The sequence below is a fragment of the Oratosquilla oratoria genome, chromosome 35 (assembly GCF_046742065.1).
Source record: "Oratosquilla oratoria isolate Oo_2021 chromosome 35, ASM4674206v1, whole genome shotgun sequence".
NCBI lineage: Eukaryota > Metazoa > Arthropoda > Malacostraca > Stomatopoda > Squillidae > Oratosquilla > Oratosquilla oratoria.
Genome location: NC_134811.1, coordinates 48,346,949 through 48,373,644, shown reverse-complemented (window position 1 = coordinate 48,373,644; position 26,696 = coordinate 48,346,949). Strand labels below are relative to the sequence as shown.

At 40.3% G+C, this 26,696-nt stretch overlaps 1 protein-coding gene across 7 annotated transcripts in view; it reads left to right on the top strand.

Annotated features, from left to right (window-relative positions):
* LOC143018655 (F-box only protein 30-like) overlaps positions 1-26,696 on the top strand; it is a 142,104-nt gene that overhangs the window by 27,703 nt on the left and 87,705 nt on the right. For 6 of the 7 annotated variants that reach the window (XM_076174240.1, XM_076174242.1, XM_076174239.1 and 3 more), the window contains exons 5-7: positions 12,644-12,978; positions 19,067-19,321; positions 19,977-20,123. In XM_076174240.1, coding sequence (XP_076030355.1) covers positions 12,644-12,978; positions 19,067-19,321; positions 19,977-20,123 — 737 coding nt within the window. The remainder of the gene's footprint in view (positions 1-12,643; positions 12,979-19,066; positions 19,322-19,976; positions 20,124-26,696) is intronic. The other variant, XM_076174244.1, reaches the window with a different exon arrangement.

The following is a 26,696-nucleotide window of genomic DNA, read 5'->3' as shown; positions in this document are numbered from 1 at the left end:
CAATAATTATAATAGAATTATGTTGAATCATCAGTATGAGGAAAAATTGAGTTGATGGTGGAGATTTGTCTAGAAAGGGAGCTGATGATAGAAAATACAGTGTTTAGGAAGGAAGTCAAGTATAAATACACATGGGAGAGGGTGGTGAGTGGAAGGGTGGTAGATAGGGCATTAACCCCTTCAATACGGGCCAAAATCTCGTGGGCAGCATTAGCTGCCAGACGTGTGATTTTGCGTCATAATACTCGCATTATAAAAAATAAAGTTACCACTGTATTGCTCGTTCTCTTTCACCTGTGAATTTTGATAACCATAGAAAATATGATGAAGCCAGTTTACAGAGTATGGGGGGTCACGCAGGTACAGCTACAATATATATAATCAAGACGCCGACATCGGCATCCTCACGTACTCACTTGCTCCTCATGATGCCTACATAGGCGTCATTGTATCGAAGGGGTTAATGGGATATATAGTGTTAACCAGGAGAATAGTAGGAAGACTTAAGGATGTCCATGTTTTAAGGGGAGAGAGTGGGGGAATATCAGATTTTTTGGTATAAGGTAAGTTGAGAGTGGAGGATAGATGGAGAAAGAGAAAATGGGTGGAAGGTAGGGAGGTGCTTAAAGTACATACCAAAGGCTTTTTCCCACTTTACAAGGGAGGTAGCCAAAAACCAAAGGCAGAAAACCCACCCCCCATTCCTTCCATCACCACATACTTCACTCCCATTCACCTCCCTCCCTCCCTCTGATCTTGGCTCCTCCTGAATGACGGGTCATCCCTGCATCTCACCAACTGCTCTGGGTCAGAAGCAGTGTTGCAAGACACAGTACATCCACAACAAGGCCACTTCATTAAGTCAGCAACCCCTCCCCCCTCCATCCCCTCATGCAGAAAAAGAGAAGATGGGGAGAAATCCCTTTGGGCTGCATCAGATTATTTTTTCATACATATTCCCTCATCCCCATCCCCCATTCACTCCTTTTCATGCACCACAGCATCATCCATACACAACCATTCTCCATTAACCCCTATCTTCTGTCTTCTATCCTTCATCAACTGACATTCCCCTCTTTCCCAATGCCCCATTTACCCCATCCATCCATCTCATCCTTGGTCACCCTCTCATGTTCACTCCTTCTACCTCTGCTTCCCACACCTCTTTTACTAATCTTTCTTCACTCATTCTTTCCATGTGTCCAAACCATCCCAATACCCTTTCATCAACCCTATCTCCCAACTCCCTTTCCATCGCCGTCCTCCTCCATACCTCATTATTTCTCACTCTGTCCAGCTTAGTAACCCCTATCATACTTCTCAGGCAGCTCATCTCAAACACATTCAAACTGCTCTCTTCCTCTCTTATGTGCTATGTTTCTGCCCCATACAGTGCTCCTTAAAGTAAGCTGCTTAAAGGTGCTTAAGGTAAACTGCTTAAATGAGAAAGAAAAGGAGAATTAGTACAAGAAGCTGGGACAGGAGTGGGAGGGAGTGAAGGATAAAGTAGAACTAGGAGTGGAGGAGGAACGGGGATGGTTCAAGGAGGGAGTCACAAGGTGTACAAAGATGGTGTGTAGAACAAGGAGGATGGGAGGAAGTAAAAGGAAGGGTAGTGAGTGGTGGGATGAGGAAGCAAAGAAGGTTGTAGAAGAGAAGAAGTGAGCATTCACAGATTGGTTACAAAATAGGACAAAAGAAACATATGAGAGATACATAGAAAAGAAAAGAAAATTAAAGCATAAGATAAAGGAGGTAAAGAGAAGAGCAGATGTGAAATGGGGTAAGAGTATGACAGAAAATTTTGAAAGTAATAAAAAAAATTGGAAAGAAATTAAGAGAGGAAGAGGAGGCAAATCAAGTAGAGAAAAAAAAGGTAAAAGGTGCAGATGGAGAGATGATAATTGAAGAGACAGCAGTAAGAGGAAGATGGGCAGACTATTTTAGGGAGTTGGCTAAATGTGAAGGAGGATAGGAAAGGAAAGGTAGTTGCAGTGGGAAGTACAAAGAAAATTATAATAATGAATGAGGAAAAGAGGAGAAATAAGAAAAGATGAGGTGAAGGTAGTTGTTAAGATGATGAGAGCAGGTAAGGCACCTGTGTTGGATGGATGCCATGCAGAATGTCTAAAAAAAAAAAAAAAAGGAGGTACAGTAATGGTGGACTGGCTGGTGAGGTTATTTAATGTTTGTTTAAGAGAGAGTAGAGTGCCAAAGGACTGGAGGAGTACCTGTATAGTTCCACTTTACCAGGGAAAAGGGGACAAGTGTGAATGTAGTTGTTTCAGAGGGATCAGTATGTTAAGTGTAGTTGGGAAGGCTTATGGGAGGATTTTGATTGAGAGGATTAGGAGAGGAACAGAGGGAGTAATTGGTGAGGAACAGTGTGGGTTTAGGAAAGGTAGGGGTTGTGTGGATCAGATTTTTGTGGTAAGACAGATATGTGAGAAAACTTTAGGAAAAGCTAAGGATGTTTTTTGGGCCTTAATGGATCTGGAAAAGGCTTATGACAGGGTAGACAGGAAGGCACTGTGGGAGGTTTTGCAGTTATGTGGGATAGGAGGAAAGCTGTTTAGAGCAGTCAAGAGTTTTTACAGTACTAGAGCATGTGTTAGAATTTGAAATGGAGAGACTGAGTAGTTTGAGGTAAAGGTGGGACTTTACCAGGGATGTGTAATGTTGCCTTGGCTGTTCAATTTATACATGGGTGGGGTGGTGCGAGAGGTAAATGCAAGGGTAATGGGTTGGGGACTGGAGATGTTTAAAGAATATGGACAAAAGTGGGAGATAAGCTAGCTGTTGTTTGCTGACGACACTGTGCTTGTGGCAGGATCAGAGGAGGGATTGAGGAATTTAGTGACAGAGCTTGGGAAGGTGTGCGAAAGAAGTTGAAGATAAATGTGGGTAAAAGTAAGGGGATGAGATGTACAAGAGGAGAAAGTGGTAGTAGACTCAAAGTGAGTATTAAGGGAGAGAGACTGGAGGAAGTGGATAGTTTTAGATACTTGGGTGCGAATGTGGCAGGAAATGGAGAAGTGGAGGTAGAATGTAGATTGAGAAAAGCAAATAAATGCCTTGGTGGATTAAAAAGTGTAATGAGAAATAGACATTTGGGAATGGATGCTAAGAGGAGATTGTACAAAGGAGTGATTATGCCGACAGCATTGTATGGGGCAGAAACATGGCATATAAGAAAAGAAGAGAGGACAAGTTTGAATGTGTAACAAAGGATTACAAAGGCGGAGCATGCCGACAGGAGACCTTTTGGTCCATATCTAGGTCGGATGTGAAAAAAATCATAATAATAAAATAATAAATAAAAACTATAATAATGTAAATAACAAATAAAATACATAAATAGATGCATAGGTATAGTTAAATAATAAACAAACAGGTAAATAGTAAATAATAATAAATTGACATATAACTAATAATAAATTAAAATCAAACAGACAAATGATAACAAAACAAAAACAAATAATATAAAATAAATTATAATCATTACAGCATCTTGCTTAGTGTTTATCTAAATGATTCTTAAAGCTTCGAACTGAACTACATTGCACTACCTGTGCAGGAAGTTTATTCCATTGATTAACTACATGGCAAAGTTGTTTCTACCTACTTCCAAATTGAATCTATTTCCGGACAGTTTGAGACCATTGTTTCTTGTCTGATTCTCATTCAATGTGAAAATTTTGTCACTTTTGATGTTGTCAATTCCCTTTAGAATCTTAAAGACCTGTATCAAGTCACCTCTTAGTCTACGCTTTTTTAGGGAAAACAGATTCATATGTTTTAGTCGATTTTTGTATGATTTATTTCTTATATTTGGAATAAGTTTTGTGGCTCACTGTTGTACTTTTTCCAGTCTGTCAATGTCTTTAATGAGATTTGGTGACCATACGGAAACAGCATATTCCAAATGTGGACGAACTAACGATTTATATAGCTTGTTAATGAGTGATGGACTTTTGAAATCAAAAGATCGTGCAATCAGTCCTAGAAAATTATTTGCTTTCTCAGAGGCTGAAATACACTGCTTAGATGATTTGAGGTCGTTACTGATAATTATGCCGAGATCTTTTTCACTATCCACTTATGTTAACGAATTTCCAAATAACTTGTAATCGTACTTACTGTTATTTTTACTTATGTGCATTACGTTGCATTTACTTGTGTTAAATTTCATTAGCCACTTTTCAGACCATTGCTGTAATGTATCTAAATCTTCTTGAATATCTAATTGGTTTAAGTGATCATTTGCCATTCCGCACAGTTTTGTATCATCAGCAAATTTGGAAACAGTAGATTTTAGTCCATGGTCTATATAATTTATATATACCGTACTATGAATAGAAGTGGCCCAAGAATGGAACCCTGAGGAACTCCACTTGTAACATTTTTCCATCTAAAAGTTTTTCCATTTAAAACAACTCTCTGTTTTCGACCATTCAACCAATTACTAGTCCAACCTAATAGGCTACCACTTATTCCTTGTAAAGCTAATTTAGTAAGTAGTCTTTCGTGTGGGACGGTATCAAAAGCTTTTGCAAAGTCTAGATATATTAAATCTATATTGTTTCTTTTGTCATAATTTGAGATAACTGTGTTGTAGAATTCAAGTAAGTTAGTCACGCAAGAATGTTTCCATCTGAAACCATGCTGGCTATCATTTATCAAATGGTTACTTTCTAAATGATGTTCGATAGCATCTCTGATGATAGTTTCCATTATTTTTCCTACGATTGAAGTCAAACTTATAGGCCTATAGAGGCCTATAGTTATTTGGCTTCTTTTTGTCACCTCTTTTGAATATGGGAGTGTTAGCTAGCTTCCATTCTCTTGGGACATCTCCGGATATGATGGATTTCTTGAAAATTATTTCTAATAGAACAACAATCTCATTTTTCATTTCCTTTAAGATTTTTGGATGCCAACCGTCAGGCCCTGGTGTTTTATTAACTTTGAGTTTATCTATACACCTTTTAATTTTTTCTTTTGTTATATTTACCGTAGTAAGTTTACCCTAGACTTTTCACAGGTTTCAGTTTGGAGTTCACTTTGAGGTGTTTCGTTTATGAATACCGAGCTAAAATAATTGTTTAAGATATTACACATTCCTTCATTTAAATATTCAAGTTGACCGTCAGCAGATAATAGTGGACCAATGTGATTCCTAACAACCTTTTTATCTCTAATGTAACTATAGAATTCTTTGGGATTCTCTTTGGATTTATGAGCAATGTTCATTTCGTATCGTTGTTTTCTTTTTCTTATTGTCTTTTTTAAATCTCTCTGTATTGATACATAACTTTCATAGTCATTAGATGCACCCGAGCACTTATATTTCTTATAAGCCTGTCTCTTTTTAGCAATACTTTTTTCAGTTTCTTTGTCGAGCCTGATTTGGGGGACGTCTGTCCTTAAAAGGAATGTAAGTTTGAATCATCTTAGTGTATTTTGAAATATTTCCCACATCTGATCTACAGGTCTTTCGTTTAATTTTGCCTCCCAATCTGTAAGCTGAAGCTCCTGACGTAGTCCTATGAACTGAGCTTTACTGAAATTGGGTATTTTAGAAACACAAGTATCTATTCTAAAAAAATTTAGGAGTTTGAATCTAACTAAGTTGTGATCACTATTTGCAACAGATTCACCGACTTCTACATCAGTTACCATGCTTTCACGGCTAGTGATCAATAGATCGAGTAAGTTTCCATATCTCGTGGGCTCTTTTATATGCTGAATTGTGGTAATTGTTGTTACGGGAATGGCATTGTTTACTTGAGCTACGGCAATTTCCTGAAAGCTTGTTTAATTTTCGAATCGGGAACCTTTCCTGTAACTTCGTACCACACTATCGTAATTTTAATTAATATATTATTAAACTCCCCTCCCTCTTTATTATTTATTTAATCCTATGTTGTAATTTTGATTAACAAATCGGGAACTTGAGAACTTACTTGAAGTATCAGTTGTCCCGTGGCTTCGAAGCCGTTTTGAAGGCTCATAAGAATTCCAACCGAACGAGACTAAGTTTAGTCAACTATACGTGAGACAAGCTTCAACTCTGGTACCAGAAGGACAAATAAACCTCGGCAAGGGATTTCTACAATTACATCGAAGCCTCGAGAATACAACAGTTCCAACGATTAGTTAGAGAACTCAACCAGGTAAGTTCTCTAACGTTCGCTTTTGTGGTCAATTAATTACAACATAATGTTAAAAGAATTAAGTAATTGTCACCAAGGAAATCAATCAAGCGACTACCTATATGGCCATGTTGAAGGGTCATTCAATCAATGTCAGTAAAATTGAAATCACCCATTATCAATAAATCCCGGTTGCAGAAACTAGACAGTTCTTGAAATAACAGTTTGTCGTCTGCTAATGATAATGTCTTTGGCCTATATATTACACCTATATTCATTTTTTGTCCATTTGTTTGGGTTAACTCAACCCACAAACTATCATATGCATCCTGTTTCACTTTCTCTAAAACACAAGCATGAACATTGTTTTTAACCTCTTCCATACGGTGCCGCCTACGTAGGCGGCATGAGGAGCAAGTGGATACGCGAGGCTGCCATATCGGCGTCTTGATTATATTTATTGTAGTTGTCCCTGCGTAAATGACATACTCTCTAAACTGGCTTCATCACATTTTCTATGGTTATCAAAATTCACAGGTGAAAGAGAGAATGATCGATATAAGTGGTGACTATTTTTTATGATGCGAGTATTATGACGCAACATCGTACGTCTGGCAGCTAATGCTGCCCGCGAGATTTTGGCCCGTAGTGAAGTGGTTAACGTACAACAGAACACCCCCACCTTTCTTGTGGTTTCTATCCTGATGAAAGTGTTTAAATTCCGCAATATTAAATTCAGCTTCAAACTCTGTACCATTTAACCATGTCTCAGTTATTCCTATCATATCGAGATTTTCGCTTTTGACATACGCCTGTATTTCTTGAAATTTGTTCCTAATACTACGAGGATTAAAGTAGATGGTTTTAAGAAACTCATGATTATTTCTTTTTGACACATTGTGAGTTTCAATATCATGTCTTACATCATCATTTTGTTTTTTTATTTATACCTTGCTCTATATTATCATTTGGTCCTTCATTGACATTCAATGCCTTATTAACATTTCTCCCATCAAAATTAACACTTCCCCCATCACAGACATCTGGTCGATCACAGTCATCCGATCTCTTTTGTACATTTTGTCCCCCTATGTCACCGTGATTCACGCCGGCCTCCTGTCGTTCATTGACATTATGTCCGGCATCCCTTCCTAAAATCATATTTTGTCCTCCAGTGACATTATATCCTACCGTGATATTTTTTCCTCCACTATAATTACATCCCATCATGATCTTTTGTCTTCCACTGTCATTACATCCCATCATGATATTTTGGCCTTCATTGACATTCTGTCCGGTATCCCTTCCTAAAATTATATTTTGTCCTCCACTGACATTATATCCTACCATGATATTTTCTCCTCCATTATCATTACATCCTATCATGATATTTTGTCCTCCACTATCGTTACTTCCCATCGTTATCTTTTGTCCTCCACTGTCATTACATCCCATTGCAACATTTTGTCCTATGACATTACATCCTAATGTAACATTTCGTCCTCTACCGACATTATATCCTAAAATTATATTTTGTCCTATACTGGCACATTGTTTACATTAATGCTATACTCTACACTGTTTTCCCATGTACATTCTATTTCCCCTTCCCTTTGGGCTTCTACCCTAAAAAAGGAGCTAGTTCATTACAAACTCCCACAATGAAGTTTGTAAGAACATCTTTGCCTCTGCGGGTAAGGTGGATCCCATCAGAAGCATAAAGGTCATGGCGCCTAGAAAAGAGATACCAAGGATCAAGAAAGTGGTATCCCAATTGTGTGCACAACTGCGATATCCTATCATTGATCCCTATGGCTCTACTGTTCCAACACGAGCCTGCGTAGATCCTCGGGAGGATCCCACAGACTACGTGACGGCTCCCACGTTCATTCATCTCCTGAAGGAGGACCTTGTAATTCCGAATGTGTTTGAGATAAGGTACCTATGAAGTATGATAGGGGTTACTAGGCTGGATAGAATGAGAAAGAAGAAGGTGAGGAGGAGAATGGGAATGTAAAGGGAGTTGGGAGATAGGGTTGATGAAAGAGTATTGGGATGGTTTGAATACATGGAAAGAATGAGAGAAGAAAGATTAGTAAAAAGAGGTGTGGAAGGCATAGAAGGAGTGAACATGAGGGGGCGACCAAGGATGAGATGGAGGATGGTGTAAAAGGGGCATTGGGAAAAAGGGGAATGTCTGTTGAGGAAGAATGAGAGAAAACAGTGGTGAATGGAGAATGGTTGTGTATGAATGATGCTGTGATGCATGAAAGGGACTGAGTGTGGGATGGGGGGGTGAGGGAGTATGTGTGAAAAATCATTTGATGCAGCCCGAAGGGATTTCTCCCCATATTCTCTTTTGCTACATGAGGGGATGGAGAGTGGGATTCGCTGATTTAATGAAGCAACCTTGCTGTGTATGTGCTGTGTCTTGCAACACTGCTTCTGACTCAGGGTAGTTGGCAAAATGCAGGGATGATCCATCATCCAGAAGGAGCCAAGATAAGAGAGAGGAAGGGGAGATGAATGGGAATGGAGTTTGTAGGGGATGGAATGGGTTGGAGTGGATTCCCTTGTAAGGGGGACAAAGCCTTTGGTATTTATATGTATCAATATGATGTAATGGGAGTGGTTATGTAAAGAATAGAAATGGAATAAGGATAAGACCAAATGTTACAGCTTGTCAAATCAGTCAAATAATTTGCCGTCAGGAAATATTTTGCATATACAGTCAAACCTCGGTTTTCGAACATAATCCGTTCGAGAAGGCTGTTCGAAAAGCGATTTGTTCGAAAACCGAAACAATTTTTCTCATTATAATCAATGTAAATAATTTTAATCCGTTCCAAGTCTAAAAAACAACTTTTTCTAATTTTTTTTTTTACTATTTTACACCATAAACTGCACTGTATACTGTTTACCATAAATAAGTGTATCCCACTTCTTTTCTTAAACTTTTCAAACCACCCTCTGCTTGCTTATCAAACCCTTCCGGAATAATGCTAGGATCTTTTTTTATCAAATCTTCATACAATTGTCTTGCTTTGGCACAAATTGCATCTTCACTAAGAGTATCACCTGCTAACTGTTTCTCATTTACGAAAATCAGCAAAAGTTTTTCCACTTCCTCCAATACCTGTGGCCTTTGTTTGCTAAAAACACTTGATCTTTTAGCCACATCACTTGCTTTAACCTGGTCTTTATTTTTTAGGATGGTGCTTATCGTCGATTTCGCCATCCCAAACTCCTTAGCCAACGCAGACACACGAACGCCAGATTCATATTTCGCTATTAATTCTTTTTTAAATTCAATAGTTTTGCGCACTACTTTCCTCTTTTCTTCACCACTTGAACTTGCTTTCTTTGGACCCATGATTAGGGGCTAATACACGATGCAAAGATGAAAAAAGTCAGATTTACGTAAATAAGAACGAACACGTCTGCTCGGAATGAACTTTGATCGCAAATGCGCTACGGAGGAAGCGTCCTTAGCGTTCGAGTTCTTTCGGCTCGCGAGTGAGCCGCGTTCGGGTACGCTCGGCTTCTTTCGGTTTGTTCGAGAGCCGAAATTTGGTCGAGTTCTGAGACGTAAAATTCTCGAAATTTTTGGTCGAAAACCGATTTGGTCGAGAACAGAAGCGTTCGATAACCGAGGTTTGACTTAACATAAAGTCTCTAGTAATACAGTTTTGCTTACAATTTTGAATAATACTGAAGCTGTTTTACCTCCATTGCATATATTCTCTGTCTCTTTTTCTCTCTTTCCCTCTTTCCTTCTTTCCTTCTTGTCTCCAAAACCAGATGGCATAATACATTCTAACAGTGTTTGGATTTCATTCCGTGTATAATTATAAAGAAATTTTAAGTAAATTGTGTTAAAAAGATTATTGTTCCAGTGGTAATCGGTCATCTTTGGAAGGGAAAGAATGTTGCAGGCATTCATATGGAGACTGCTCAGAGGTTCACTCCAGGCCTGGCTCAATGTGCTCATGCCTTATTTGCACCACTATAGCTGCCCACTAGCAGGTTTGGTGGGTTTGAGAGGGGCAAGTTGTAAGCCCATCCCCACCCAAAGTGCCATGTCTGGGTGCCAGATACTTAGATGTAAAAATTAACCCTCCTAAGCTCCCCACTCACCATGGAACCCAGCAAGGAGAGACTAAGCATTGAGTTTATAACAACATTTTTTATTGCATTGGGAGAGTATATGTATCCTCCACCTTAGCACTTAGAGACACCTGTGAACTTTGCCATGTTGTCCCAGGCAGTAGATGGCTGGCTCAGGGCATGCTTGACTCACAGGTTGAAGTCAGGCATTTCAGCCGAGGGGACAACACTAATACTACACAGACAACAGTCCTTCAACCCCCCCTGAGAAATCTGTGGGTGATGTTTGGGGCCACTTTTTAGTGCATTATTATAGGAAACCATACAGAATATGTTAAGATATATGATATTGTATTAGAATGTACAATATCTTTTGGAGTTCTCTTGTACCTTTAGTGTTCCTCAAACTCCCCCTTGACCTAGAATTTTTTTTTTTTTTTTTTTTTTTTTTTTTTTTTTTTTTTCCCTCAGCTCTGTAACCCAAGGCCACAAAAGTGAAGCTTCATAATGTACAGACAAAAATATAGCTAGAGCTGCATATGATTAAATTTTCTTTTCTTTTATTCAGTTTAATGTTGCAAGTCGGCCTCTCAGAGGGTTTGATTGGTGTCATGTAATGGAGATATTTTTGAAGTGAAATTTAATGTTACATGCCCTTATTATGTTTTCACTAGCTGCCAGGCAGATTTAATCAACCTCCACTCCTGACCTCTGCCCCAAAAAGTAATGCTCTAAACCACAAAGCCAGTGAACCTAAGTACACCTGAACATAATCATATTATATTATTGAATATACTTATTGACAGTATCAAGCTCACTGCAAAACTGTACATTCAATATTGTATTTCAATTTATCCTTAGTATAGTAATACATACATACATATACCAAGGCTTTTTCCCCCTTACAAGGGAGGTAGCCAAAAAGGAAAAGGCATAAAATCATTCCCACCCATTCCATCCCTAAATACACTCCACACCCCTCCACCCTCCCTCTTATCTTAGCACCTCATGGATGACGGGTCATCCCTGCACCTTGTCCACTGCCCTGGGTCAGAAGCAGTGTCGCCAGACACAGCACATCCACAGCAAGGCTGCTTCATTAAATCGGCGACCCCCCCTCTCCATCCCCCCATGCATAAAAGGAGAAGATGGGGAGAAATCCCTTCGGGCTGTGTCAAATTTTGCTCACACATACTACCTCACCCCCCATCCCCCTGCCCATTCCACCTCATGCATCACAACATCATCCATATACAATCATTCTCCATTCACCCCTGTCTTCTGTCCTCTCCTGTCCTTCCTCAACAGACATTCCCCTCTTCCCCAAAACACCCTTCACCCCATCCATCCATCTCATCCTAGGATGTCCCCTCATGTTCACTCCCTCCACATCTGCCTTCCATACCTCTTTTACTAGTCTTTCTTCACTCATTCTTTCCATGTGTCCAAACCATCCTAATACTCTTTCATCAACCCTATCTCCCAACTCCCTTTCCACCCCCGTTCTTCTCCTCACCTCCTCATTTCTGACTCTATCTAGCCTAGTAATCCCCATCATACTTCTCAGACACCTCATCTCAAACACATTCAAACTCCTTCTCTCTTCCTCTCTTATGTTTCATGTTTCTGCCCCATACAGTGCTGTTGGCACAATCACTCCTTCATACAGTCTCCTCTTAGCATCCATTCCCAAATGTCTATTCCTCATTACACTCTTCAATCCACCAAGGCATTTACTCGCTTCTCTCAATCTACATTCTACCTCCACCTTCACTCCACCTTTTCCTGCCACCTAGTATAGTAATACATTCTCTATTATAATAGTATCTTCATTCAATAAAAAGACAAACATTGACTTTTATGAGGATTTACTTTCCCCTTGAGTACCCCTCTAGCATTGTAACCCATTGCATAGCTTATTATCCATAAATGGTTTGCAACCCATAATTTAAGGATTGTTTATTTATAAAAGAAACTTAGGACATCACTTTTCCACCCATAGACTTTGTGCTTTTCTGGCTAGGAAGCAGTGCTTTGGTTTTGTGATGTTGATATGTATTTCCATAAAAAAAAAAAAAAAATCACCCCCCCATTTTTTTTTTTTTTTTTTTTTTTTTTTTTTTTTTTTTTTTTTTTTTTTTCTTTTTCTTTAGATTGATACCTTTAATTTAATTCTTGAATGGTTTTCAGAATTGTGTGAATTGTTAGTTCTCCACCATTTGCCCATATATTATTGTATTATGGGAAACAAGTTCACATAAATGGTATAGCATGATGAGACCTACTTCATCTGCTTCAAGCCCCCTCCCCCCCCAGATGGTTTCTCCCCCCTGCTTATGCTCCCTGCTTTCCCTTGATGCCATGCTTATCTACGCTTACAGGCCTATCAACATCTGTCTGCACCAAGCTCCTGAAGAAATCTCCAGTTTCCTCTCAACCTGAACAACCAAACAATGGATTGAAGGAACTTGGTGCAGATGATTATGATGTTGCAGGGGAGAAAAAAAAGATGGAGGAGAAGAGGCAGCAGCGGAATCGCAACATAGATGACATAACTGCACTGTGTTGTACGCACGGTATCATGAAAGACCTCTGCCACTTCTGCCGGTATGACCCAGACGAACCAGATTTCAAGGTAGCAAAAGTGTGGAGAGAAACTTTGTCAGTTAAAGATCCAGAAAACATGAAGTGGGTCCAGGAACCTCGTGTTGAAAAGGTGAGTTAATTTGATTTTAGTCATTTATATATATAATATACATACATATACCAAAGTTTTTTCCCCCTCACAAGGGGGGTAGCCAAAAAGAATATATATAATATACATATATATATATTGTATACATGCATGCCTACATACATATGAAACCTATTGTTGTTATTGTATGTGATGAGTAGGCTATGGTACTCAAAGTGACCGGTAAAGTATTCGAGTTCCTGAAGTGGGTATAGTTATGGCATAATGGAGAAAGAGAAAGAAGAACAAATGAACCAACAAAGAACTAGATATAAGTATAGTGGAAAGCCCGAGAGGTGTAATCCCCAAAAGGCACTGTCTCATAGACACACCAAAATGGTACATCAAAAAAATAGAAACTTAAACCAAAAAAGGAAGGATAATAGGAAACTAAAGATGGCATACACAAATATCGACTGCATGATCTCTGGAATCAATTAGCTAAATGACTATCTAGAAATGGAAAAACCTGACATCATGGGAATTGTGGAGACAAAACTGAAAGGAAATATATCAACAAGCATAGTGGGATAAGGTCTATACAACCACTGGGTGAAAAATAGAACAGAAAAGCAGGGAGGAGATGTCATGATATTGACCAAAAAGGGTCTAAATGTGACAAAGATAAATGAAGGCCAAGGCAATGTAGAACTAATTATGATCAAAATTGTAAACAAAAGGATGAAAGGCAGAAAGTTTTTTGTAGTGTATGTACCACCAAAAACACAGGCTTGGTCAGATAGCAAACATTCTAAATTACTGGAAGACTCAATGAATGTGCTAAATGGGTTACTTTTTAAAAGAGAATAGAAACATAGTAATCATGGGTGATTTTAATGCAAAGGATATAATCTGGGAAGAAATGATAGTAAAAGGAGGAGAAGATCATTGGAGCAACATCCTACAAGATATGACCATCGAATGCACCCTAACTCAAAGGGTTAAGAAAAATACTAGATATAGAAATAATGAGGAACTGTTGAAACTAGACTTAATATTAACTTCTGAACCAGATATTGTGAAGAAAATGGAGTACAAATACCAATTGGAAAGAGTGACCATATACTAATACATACATCATACATATACCAAGGCTTTTTCCCCCTTACAAGGGAGGTAGCCAAAAAGAAGAAGGCATAAAATCATTCCCACCCATTCCATCCCCAAATGCACTCCACTCCCCTCCACCCTCCCTCCCATCTTAGCACTTCATGGATGACGGGTCATCCCTGTACCCTGTCCACTGCCCTGGGTCAGAGGCAGTGTCACAAGGCACAGCACATCCACAGCAAGGCCGCTTCATTAAATCGGCGAACCTCCCCCCCTCTCCATCCCCCCATGCATAAAAGGAGAAGACGGGGAGAAATCCCTTCAGGCTGCGTCAAATTTTGCTCACACATACTACCTCGCCCCCTATCCCCCCACCCACTCCACCTCACGCATCACATCAACCATATACAACCATTCTCCATTCACCCCTGTCTTCTGTCCTCTCCCGTCCTTCTTCAACAGACATTCTCCGCTTCCCCAAAGCCCCCTTCACCCCATACATCCATCTCATCCTAGGACGTCCCCTCATGTTCACTCCTTCCACATCTGCCTTCCATACCTCTTTTACTAGTCTTTCTTCACTCATTCTTTCCATGTGTCCAAACCATCCTAATGCTCTTTCATCAACCGTATCTCCCAACTCCCTTTCCACCCCTGTTCTCCTCCTCACCTCCTCATTTCTGACTCTATCTAGCCTAGTAACCCCCATCATACTTCTCAGACACCTCATCTCAAACACATTCAAACTCCTTCTCTCTTCCTCTCTTATGTTCCATGTTTCTTCCCCATACAGTGCTGTTGGCACAATCACTCCTTCATACAGTCTCCTCTTAGAGTTTGAATTAAAAGAACAAAACAATGTAGGTAGAAATGATAAGCATAGAGAAGGAAAATTAATGTACAACAAAACAGATTTTGAAAAACTAAGAAATTTTTTCCAAAACTCTAACTGGGACAAATTTTCCAAAGAGGAAACAAAGATGGAAGACAAATGGAACATACTCAAAGAAGGAAGGAATTGACAAATATCCACCAAAAATGAAACAAAAAGAGATTTATATAAAGTGTTGGTATAACAAAAAGTGCAGCGAGGCTAGAGACAGAAGAGACAAAGCCTGGAAAAATGGAAAAAAGACAAAAAAAAAAACATCCAAATGGCAAACATATACAAAACTTGGGAACGAATATGTGAATATACGCCAGAAAGAAAAATAAATTATGAAAAAAATATCATAGACAAATGTAAGGATCAACCCAAACTCTTTTACAGATATATAAATGAAAAACTAAAGGATAAACACGAAATAGTGAAATTGCGTGAAGGAGATAAAGAATATATAGATGATACAGAAATGGCAGAAGTCATGATCAGACATTTCAGGTCAGTTTTTACAATTGAGAGCTCACAATTTTGGGAAGATAGAAAACAAGAAAGATCACCCAAAATGAAAGAAATAAAGGTAACACAAAAAGAAATAAGAGATCAAATAAAAAACCTAGATGTCAGGAAATCGCATGGACCAGACAGAATTGCAAATTGGATACTGAAAGAGTGTATAGACGAACTGACAGACAAACTATACAAGATAATAGACTCCTCACTCAAAGAAGGAAAGGTACCGCAAGATTGGAAAGATGCAAACATAGTACCAATATACAAAGGAGGAAATAGGGAAGATCCTACAAATTTCAGACTGGTATCCCTTACAAGCACAGTAGCAAAAATATGTGAAAAAGTCATCAGAAATAAATGGACCAAACACTTGGAAGAAAATAAAATAATAAACCCTAAACAATTTGGCTTTAGAAGTGGAAGATCATGTACCACAAACCTAATTTGCTTTTACTCGAGATTAATTGGAATAATACAAGAAAGAGATGGCTGGGTAGATTGCACCTTCTTGGATTTGCAGAAGGCATTCGATAAGGTACCACATAAAGAATTAATAAGAAAAGTAGAAATAATAGGAATACAGGGTAAGCTGCTAGAATGGATGAAGGACTTCTTATTTGGAAGAAAAATGAGAGTGGTACTAAGAGACAAAAATTCAAACAGGGAAGATGTGAAAAGTGCCGTCCCGCAAGGCTCTGTATTGGCTCCTTTAATGTTTGCCATATATATAAATATGGATGAGGGAGTAAATTGTTACATGAACTTCTTTGCTGACCATGCCAAATTACTCAAGAGAGTAAAAACGGAAGAAGATTGTAGATCGCTACAAGAAGACCTAGACAAAATATGGGAATGGAGTCAGAAATGTGAGATGAGCTTCAGCATCAAGAAATGTAGCATAATGGAATTTGGAAAAACCAAAAATAGAGTATCGGGTCAATACAAAATTGGAAACAAAAAAGTAAAAAAAGTCAATTCAAAAAGGGCCCTGGGAGTAATCATCTCAAGTAACTTGACACCTGACAAACACGTCAACAAATTATTTGGAGAGACTTTTAACTTATTAAGATCAGTGAAAGTGGCCTTCGACTACATAGATGAGGAGATGGTTAAAAAAAATAGTGGTTACACTGATAAGACCTAAACTAGAATGTGCCACAACATTGTGGGCACCCAGCACAAAGAAGAACATAAGAAAATTAGAAAGAATCCAAAGAGCAGCGACAAAAATGGCACCTACACTAGCAAATCTGACATATGAACAAAGATTGGAGAAACTACATCTGTCAACACTGGAACAGAGAAGAGAAAGAGGTGATTTATTGCCCATTTACAGAATTATGAAAGGGATGGAAGTCCTCGATAGAGATGACTTGCATAAACACGGCAAAGGAAACATGGGCTGGAAGTGAAGCGTTTATTCCTGACATTTCGTCTATTGACTTTCTCAAAGAAATGCATGTATCCAGTATGCTCATTCCTTTGAGAAAGTCAATAGATGAAACATCAGGAATAAATGCTTCACTTCCAGTCCATGTTTCCTTTGCCATGTTTATGCAACTTGTTCACATGGATTTTCATTTCAGAGATGACTTATTAAAGTGGGACAGAAGAAAAACAAGAGGACATGAAAAGAAACTAAAGAAGGACACTTATAGAAGAGACCTGAAAAAGAATAGTTTCCCACATAGAGTGATTGATGTCTGGAACAAATTGAACGGAGAAACAGTGAATGCCAAAACTATACATGATTTTAAGAATAAACTGGATGCGGAGAGATACAAAAACGGGTCACTATGAGCATAGCTCTCGTTCCATAAAATACAACTAGGTAAAATACATACATATAACAAAAGCCCTTTTTCCCCCTATAAGGGGAGTAGCCAAATCAAAGCATACAGCCATCCAAAAACCTATTTGTTGTCCCTTCCATCTTAGTACCTCATGGACAAAAAGTCATTCCTGTCTCCTGCCACATTGCTTGTGCTATAGGTAATGCAGCAAGAGAGAGCATTTCCACAGTAGGGCCAGACTGTCTGGTGGTGGTTTACCTGCAACAGTTCATTAAATAGTGACACCCTTCATCCACCTATACTGGGATATTGAATATATGGCATAGAGTCAGTACTTTATGCACTAACAGACTGTAACCACACATCATTTGTGTATATTAGAGTAAAATTTCTACTCATAAAGGAATGAGAATCTTTTGTGATACTATTGTCTCTCCTGTATCCTGTCCCCTTGAACCTACTTCTTACTTCTGTAACTTTTTTCCTCTCAGATTACCCTTAGGTGGTAGGGGTGGTTCCACTGTGTTCCTTTGTATATCATAGAAGTTGACTAGATGGGATGAAGTGAGGGAAGTAGGGATCCCCAACCTTTATTTTACTCCAAAGAGTGAAAGCATCAGAGGGTCTGGGAGAACTCCAGCTAGCATCATTGTACATACATATACCAAGGCTTTTTTCCCCCTTACAAGGGAGGTAGCCAAAAAGGAAAAGGCATGAAATCATTCCCACCCATTCCATCCCTGAATACACTCCACACCCCTCCACCCTCCCTCTTATCTTAGCACCTCCTGGATGACGGGTCATCCCTGCACCTTGTCCACTGCCCTGGGTCAGAAGCAGTGTCACAAGACAGAGCACATCCACAGCAAGGCTGCTTCATTAAATCGGTGACCCCCGCTCTCTGTCCCCCCCTGCATAAAAGGAAAAGACGGGGAGAAATCCCTTCAGGCTGCATCAAATTTTGCTCACACATACTACCTCACCCCACATCCCCCCGCCCAATCCACCTCATGCATCACAACATCAACCATATACAACCATTCTCCATTCACCCCTGTCTTCTGTCCTCTCATGTCCTTCCTCAACGGACATTCCCCTCTTCCCCAATGCACCCCTCACCCCATCCATCCACCTCATCCTAGGACGTCCCCTCATGTTCACTCCCTCCACATCTACCTTCCATACCTCTTTTACTAGTCTTTCTTCACTCATTCTTTCCATGTGTCCAAACCATCCTAATACTCTTTCATCAACCCTATCTCCCAACTCCCTTTCCACCCCTGTTCTCCTCCTCACCTCCTCATTTCTCACTCTATCTAGCCTAGTAACCCCCATCATACTTCTCAGACACCTCATCTCAAACACATTCAAACTCCTTCTCTCTTCCTCTCTTATGTTCCATGTTTCTGCCCCATACAGTGCTGTTGGCACAATCAATCCTTCATACAGTCCTCTTAGCATCCATTCCCAAATGTCTATTCCTCATTACACTTTTTAATCCACCAAGGCGTTTACTCGCTTCTCTCAATCTATATTCTACCTCCACCTCCACCTCCACTCCACCTTTTCCTGCCACATTTGCACCCAAGTATCTAAAACTATCCACTTCCTCCAGTCGCTCTCCCTTAATGCTAACTTCCAGTCTGCTGCCACTTTCACCCCTTGAACATCTCATCACCTTACTTTTACCCACATTTATCTTCAGCTTTCTTCTATCACACACTCTCCCAAACTCTGTCACCAAATTCCTCAATCATTGTAAATGGGCTTTTATTGCAGAGTGAATATCAAGTAAATAAATATGATTTCTTATTCTTTTTTTGGAACTACACAGATAAGAAAGAGAGGACCCCTTGGAATGATCATGTATGCAAAAGTTGAGGACTCCGATGAAGAGGATGTTGAGGAATCAGATAAAAAGAACCTCATCATTGATGAGACTGGGAGAGTGATTGGGAAAAGGGCTCGTTTTAGAACTCCTCCACCTGCTGCCCTGACCCCTGGAGCCCTTACAGTAGAGCTGGGACTGAAGCATTACTCTAGGCACCAAACCAAACCACGTCCAATGTTTACATTTCAGTGTATGCAGGTATGTACAAACTGTCAAGCCTCTATAATTATACAGCACTTGTGTTTGAGTTATGATTGACTATTTTTATTCTTATTTAAAGACATATGTGTATCAGATATTAAAGTGTGCAGAAATGGTATTTGAAATAAGGAGACTAAGTGGAAACAGAATTGGAAAGGTAGTGAATGGTGGAATGAAGAAGTGAGTGTGGTAGTGGCAGAAAAGAGGCCAGCTAGGTTTGTTTTGGTTGCACTTAAAAAAATCACTAGTAGAACATCTATTCTTAGAGACCAAACCCTTTCTGTAGAACATGTCACGAGAACAACAATCTTACAGTTATAAGCAGAAGCCCTCAGCCCCACCCAACCCTTGCATAGCATCTTACAAATACAGCTCACTAAATGCAATATAAGAGCAACCCCAGTAATGTTCTGCTGTATCTACAATAACATGCTCCCAGTAACCCACAAAATATTCACACAGAAACACATACTGAGATCACAAAACAAAAACTGCATTGCCTTACATTTACTAGTTTCAGAGAGTAATATGAAACCTCTGTACTGAGTAATTTATGGGACGAACTGGTAGCTGTAGCCAGTTTCCTGGGGGCCACAGGTCTCCTATGAGAAAGAAATGGGGAAATGGATTGATTGATGGATTGCTTTTACAGGAAATGCGACGAGATGAATTCAGCTATCACTACCAAAATGTGCACAGTGAAATTCAGGAAAGTCTAGATGGTTGGTTACTTCACAGATGTCCTCTGCAGTGTTATGGTTGTCCATATGCTCATATGAGACTGCACCCAGGAAAGAAGGTCAGTTCTTTAGACTAGTTTTTCCTCATGTGAAGTTACATAAATGAAAGGAATTACTAAGAGATATTTGGGATTGACCAATGATTGTGGGAGTTGTGACAGTCTATTAAAATTGAGTTCATATAGTGTGAGTCCTTTGAATTGTCAGGATTTTTCATGTAAATGGTGTGGCAGAGGAAATGTTTGTCAGAGGAAGATGGGCGGAGTATTTTAGGGCATTGCTTAATACATACATACATATACCAAGGCTCCTTCCCCCTTACAAGGGAGGTAGCCAAAAAGGAAAAGGCATAAAATCATTTCCACCCATTCCATCCCTGAATACACTCCACACCCCTCCACCCTTCCTCTCATCTTAGCACCTCCTGGATGACGGGTCATCCCTGCACCTTGTCTACTGCCCTGGGTCAGGAGCAGTGTCGCAAGACACAGCACATCCACAGCAAGGCCGCTTCATTAAATCGGCGACCCCCCTCCCTCTCCGTTCCCCCATTGCATAAAAGGAGAAGACGGGGAGAAATCCCTTCGGGCTGCGTCAACTTTTGCTCACACTTACTACCTCACCCCCCCATCCCCCTGCCCATTCCACCTCATGCAATCACAACATCATCCATATACAACCATTCTCCCCTGTCTTCTGTCCTCTCCCGTCCTTCCTCAACAGACATTCCCCTCTTCCCCAAAGCGCCCTTCACCCCATCCATCCACCTCATCCTAGGACGTCCCCTCATGTTCACTCCCTCCACATCTGCCTTCCATACCTCTTTTACTAGTCTTTCTTCACTCATTCTTTCCATGTGTCAAACCCATCCTAATATTCTTTCATCAATCCATGGAACATAAGAGAAGAAGAGAGAAGGAGTTTGAGATGAGGTGTCTGAGAAGTATGATGGGGGTTACTAGGCTAGATAGAGTCAGAAATGAGGAGGTGAGGAGGAGAACAGGGGTGGAAAGGGAGCTGGGAGATAGGGTTGATTGCTAAATGTCTGGGGTATTTACCTAGTTGTATTTTACAGGATGGGAGCTATGCTCGTTGTGACCCGTTTTCGTATCTCTCCACATCCAGTTTAGTTTTAAACTCGTGTATAGTTTTGGCATTTTCTGTTTCACTGTTCAGCCCATTCCAGACATCGATCACTCTGTGCGGGAAACTGTTCTTTTTCAGGTCTCTTCTGTAACTGTCTTTCTTTAATTTATTTGCGTGTCCTCTTGTTTCTCTTTTGTCCCATTTTAATAGGTCATCTCTATCAATAACTTCCATCCCCTTCATAATTCTGAAAATAGTCAACAAGTCGCCTCTTTCCCTTCTCTGCTCTAATGTTGACAGCTGTAATTTTTCCAATCTTTGTTCATATGTCAAATTCTATAGTGTGGGTGCCATCTTTGTTGCCGCTCTTTGGATTCTTTCTAATTTCCTTGTGTTTTTCTTTGAGCTAGGTGCCCACATTGATATAGCATATTCTAATTTTGGTCTTATGAAAGTAAAAATTAATTTCTTAACCATCTCCTCATCCATGTAATCGAAGGCCACTTTCATTGATCTTAATAAATTGTAGGTCTCTCTGAATAACTTGTTTACATGTTTGTTGGGTGTCAGGTCACTTGAGATGATTACTCCTAGGTCCCTCTCTGAGTTTATTTTCTGTACTACTTTGTTTCCCATCGTATATTTTCTCGAAACTCTATTTTTGCCTTTTCCAAATTCCATTATGCTACATTTCTTGATGTTGAAATTAATCTCATGTTTCTGGCTCCATTCCCATACTTTGTACAGGTCATCTTGTACATACATACATATACCAAGGCTTTTTCCCCCTTACAAGGGAGGTAGCCAAAAAGGAAAAGGCATAAAATCATTCCCACCCATTCCATCCCTGAATACACTCCTCACCCCTCCACCCTCCCTCTCATCTTAGCACCTCCTGGATGACGGGTCATCCCTGCACCTTGTCCACTGCCCTGGGTCAGAAGCAGTGACGCAAGACACAGCACATCCACAGCAAGGCCGCTTCATTAAATCGGCGACCCCCCCTCTCCGTCCCCCCATGCATAAAGGAGAAGACGGGGAGAAATCCCTTCGGGCTGCGTCAAATTTTTCTCACACATACTACCTCACCCCCCATCCCCCCGCCCATTCCACCTCATGCATCACAACATCATCCATATACAACCATTCTCCATTCACCCCTGTCTTCTGTCCTCTCCCATCCTTCCTCAACAGACATTCCCCTCTTCCCCAAAGCCCCCTTCACCCCATCCATCCACCTCATCCTAGGACATCCCTTCATGTCATGTTCACTCCCTCCACATCTACCTTCCATACCTCTTTTACTAGTCTTTATTCACTCATTCTTTCCATGTGTCCAAACCATCCTAATGCTCTTTCATCAACCCTATCTCCCAACTCCCTTTCCACCCCTGTTCTCCTCCTCACCTCATTTCTCACTCTATCTAGCCTTGTAACCCCCACCATACTTCTCAGACACCTCATCTCAAACACATTCAAACTCCTTCTCTCTTTCTCTCTTATGTTCCATGTTTCTGCTCCATACAGTGCTGTTGGCACAATCACTCCTTCATATAGTCTTCTCTTAGCATCCATTCCCAAATGTCTATTCCTCATTACACTTTTTAATCCACCAAGGCATTTACTCGCTTCTCTCAATCTACATTGTACCTCCACCTTCACTCCACCTATTCCTGCCACATTTGCACCCAAGTATCTAAAACTATCCACTTCCTCCAGTCGCTCTCCCTTAATGCTCACTTCAAAACTACTGCCACTTTCACCCCTTGTATATTTCATCACCTTACTTTTACCCACATTTATATTCAGCTTTCTTCTATCACACACTCTCCCAAACTCTGTCTCCAACTTCCTCAATCCCTCCTCTGATCCTGCCACAAGTGCAGTGTCGTCTGCAAACAACAGCTGGCTCACCTCCCACTTTTCTCCATTTTCTTTAACCATCTCCAATCCCTGACCCATTACCCTTGCATTTACCTCTCGCACCACCCCATCCATGTATAAGTTGAACAGCCAGGGCGACATAACGCATCCTTGACGAAGTCCCACCTTTACCTCGAACCACTCACTCTCTCCATTTCTAATCCTGACACAAGCTCTACTACTCTCATAAAAACTCTTGACAGCTCCTAGAAGCTTTCCTCCTATCCCGTATATCCGCAAAACCTCCCACAGTGCCTTTCTGTCTAACCTGTCGGAAGCCTTTTCCAGTTCCATAAAGGCCCAAAAAACATCCTTCCCCTTTCCTATAGCTTTCTCACATATCTGTCTTACCACAAAAATCTGATCTACACAACCTCTACCCGTCCTAAATCCACACTGCTCCTCACCAATTACTCCCACTGTTCCTCTCCTAATCCTCTCCATCAAGATCCTCCCATAAGCCTTCCCAACTACACTTAACAAGCTAATCCCTCTGAAACTACTACACCCACACTTGTCCCCTTTTCCCTTGTAAAGTGGAACTATACAAGCATTCCTCAAGTCCTCCGGCACTCTACCCTCTCTCCAGCAAACATTAAATAACCTCACCAGCCAGTCTACCATCACTGTACCTCCTTTTTTTAGACATTCTGCATGGCATCCATCCAGACCAGGTGCCTTACCTGCTTTCATCATCTTAACAACTGCCTCCACTTCATCCTTCCTTATTTCTCCTCCATTTTCCTCACTCATCACGGTCATTTCCTTAGCATTTCCCACTGCAGCAATCTTTCCCTCCCTATCCTCCTTCACATTTAACAACTCCCTAAAATATTCTCTTCCATTATCATCTCTCCATCTGCACCTTTTACCTTTTTTTCTCTACTTGATTTGCCTCCTCTTCCTCTCTTAATTTCTTTCCAAAACATCTTTTTATTACTTTCAAAATTTTCTGTCACACTCTTACCCCATTTCACATCTGCTCTCCTCTTTGCAGCCTTTACCTTTTGCTTTACTTCTCTTTCTTTTCTTTGTACCTCTCATATGACTTCCTCGTCCTATTTTGTAACCAATCTGTGAAAGCTCACTTCTTCTCTTCTACAACCTTCTTTGTTTCCTCATCCCACCATTCACTACCCTTTCTTCTATTTCCTCCTGTCCTTCTTGTTCCACACACCATCTTTGCACACTTTGTGACTCCCTCCTTGAACCATCCCCATTCCTCCTCCACACCTAGCTCTACTCTATCCTTCACTCCCTCCCACTCCTCCTTCAGCTTCTTCTTGTACTCCTTCTCCTTTTCCTTTTCATTTAAAGAGTTCACTCTAAGTACCACCCTACCTTTTGTCCCTTTCCTCTTTCTCCATCTATCCTCCACTCTCAACTTACCTTCCACCAAAAAATAATCTGATATTCCCCCACCCTCTCCCCTTAGCACATGTACATCCTTAACTCTTCCTATCATAAACCTATTTACCACTACATAGTCCATTAACGCTCTATCTACCACCCTTCCCTCCACCACCCTCTCACATGTGTACTTATGCTTGACTTTCTTCCGAAACACTGTATTTGCTATCATCAACTCTCTTTCTAGACACATTTCCACCATCAACTCTCCACTACGATTCTTTCCTGGAACTCCACATTTCCCAACCACTCCATCAATTGGATCATTTCCTACCCTAGCATTAAGGTCTCCCAGTACTATTACATTGATATTTCTCCCTAAATCCTCTATGCACTCATTTAAATCTATCCAAAAAGCCTCCCTTTCTTCTACGCTCTTCTCACTGCCAGGTCCATATGCACTTACAAAAACCCACATCTCCTTTCCCAGTTTCACCTTCATCCACATTATCCTTGAGGAAACCTCCTTCCACTCCACTACCCGTTTACCTATCTCATCACTTACTAGTATAGCCACCCCTTCCCTTCCTTTCCCTCTCTTCACTCCTGATAACCTCCCACTTACACTCGCCCTTCCCTTTCAGCTTAGTTTCACTCAAAGCCAACACATCCATCTTTCTTCTCACAAACATACTACAGGTACTCCTCGTTTAACGACGACAATTGGGACCAGCGCGCCATCGTTAACCGAATTGGTCGTTAAGCGAAAGTGTATACATATACGTACATGTACTGTATGTACAATGTCCAGCAATACATGTATCTTTATTTTCGTGTATTTTCCCTCTTTTATACAGTACATTAAAGCTTTATTTACTGTTTATTTACGGTGGTTAGGTTCCTAAAATTACCGTATATGACCAAATCCGCCTATGCTGACATTCCATATTGAATACCAGGGTATTTTTTTAGTTTCGACCATGGGCGCAATATAACAATAGAAAATTAATTATTAATTTTGTAAATTAAAATTAATCAACGTAATATGCAATTTTGTGGGCGGAAATGAAAGTAAAAAATACCTTGCTACAAGAAAATATGCTAATGAACGAAGTCGGTAGCATAGGCTCGGGACGCCATCTTGTCGTCTGCCAATGTCTCTCACGACGACGACAACGAGGACGAGCAGGATGACATTTATTTTGCAGGTAATGATTTATTAAATACAGGTTAGGTTAGTTTAGTTTAGGTTAGACGAATTAATTCATCATCCTTTCATTTCTTCGACATCGGCATCTATCATAACAAACATGGTGTACCATTCGTCCGACATGACTTCGTTACTTACGAAATCTGTTTTAGCATTTTTTTTTCATTTCCGCTCACAAAATTGCATATTACGTTGATACATTATAATTTACAAAATTAATAATTAATTTTCTATTGTTATATTGCGCCCATGGTCGAAACTAAAAATTTACCACTACCGGTATACACTGTACCCCAGGTAGTTTTTGCAGCTTGCAGGATGGTAATGTAGACCTAAGCTTCAGAACACTTTACCTCACAGCTAATATCCACCGTACAAGTTCATTTATAACATCATACAAATTTGCCTTAGCCAACTTAATTATCGTACACGACGTCGTAACTTGGAAGATTTACGTTAAACGACGTCATAAAGCCCGTCGTTACTCCGAGTTGTCATTAACCGAGTAGGTCATTAAACGAGGAGTACCTGTACCTATCTCTTCCCTTTTACTCTCATCTGTACCACATCCACGCACATTAAAAGACCCAAACCTTAAGGTGCTGGTCGGAAAACTCCCAGACTCTCTTATGCCTTTGCTTTTCTTTTAGGAGTGTCCCCTGTGGGGCTACAAGGAGAAGGATGCCTAGTCCCAATCCCCGTCCCGTTCTTCTCGCCTCTTACGATCCAACTGGAATTACTTGGTGGCAGTATTCTTTTCCCCCACTACAGGGAAGGTAGGCAAAAGAGGAAATGAATATTCAGAGAAATTGTACAGGACAGTAACAAGGGGTTGGGGGACAGCATAACGGAGGGACAGTCGTAGTATAAAAGTGTCATCATTTCTCTATGAACAGAGTTTTCCTCTATCACAGCCAAAATGATGTGTGGCTCTGGTCCATAGGGGCGCCCCATATAGACCCTAAAGTATCAACTGCATGCCACTTTGCCACAATAACATGCAGCCAATACCCCAGACATCTTGTAGTGATCTGCAATCTTCTGTCTTCACTCTCTTGAGTAA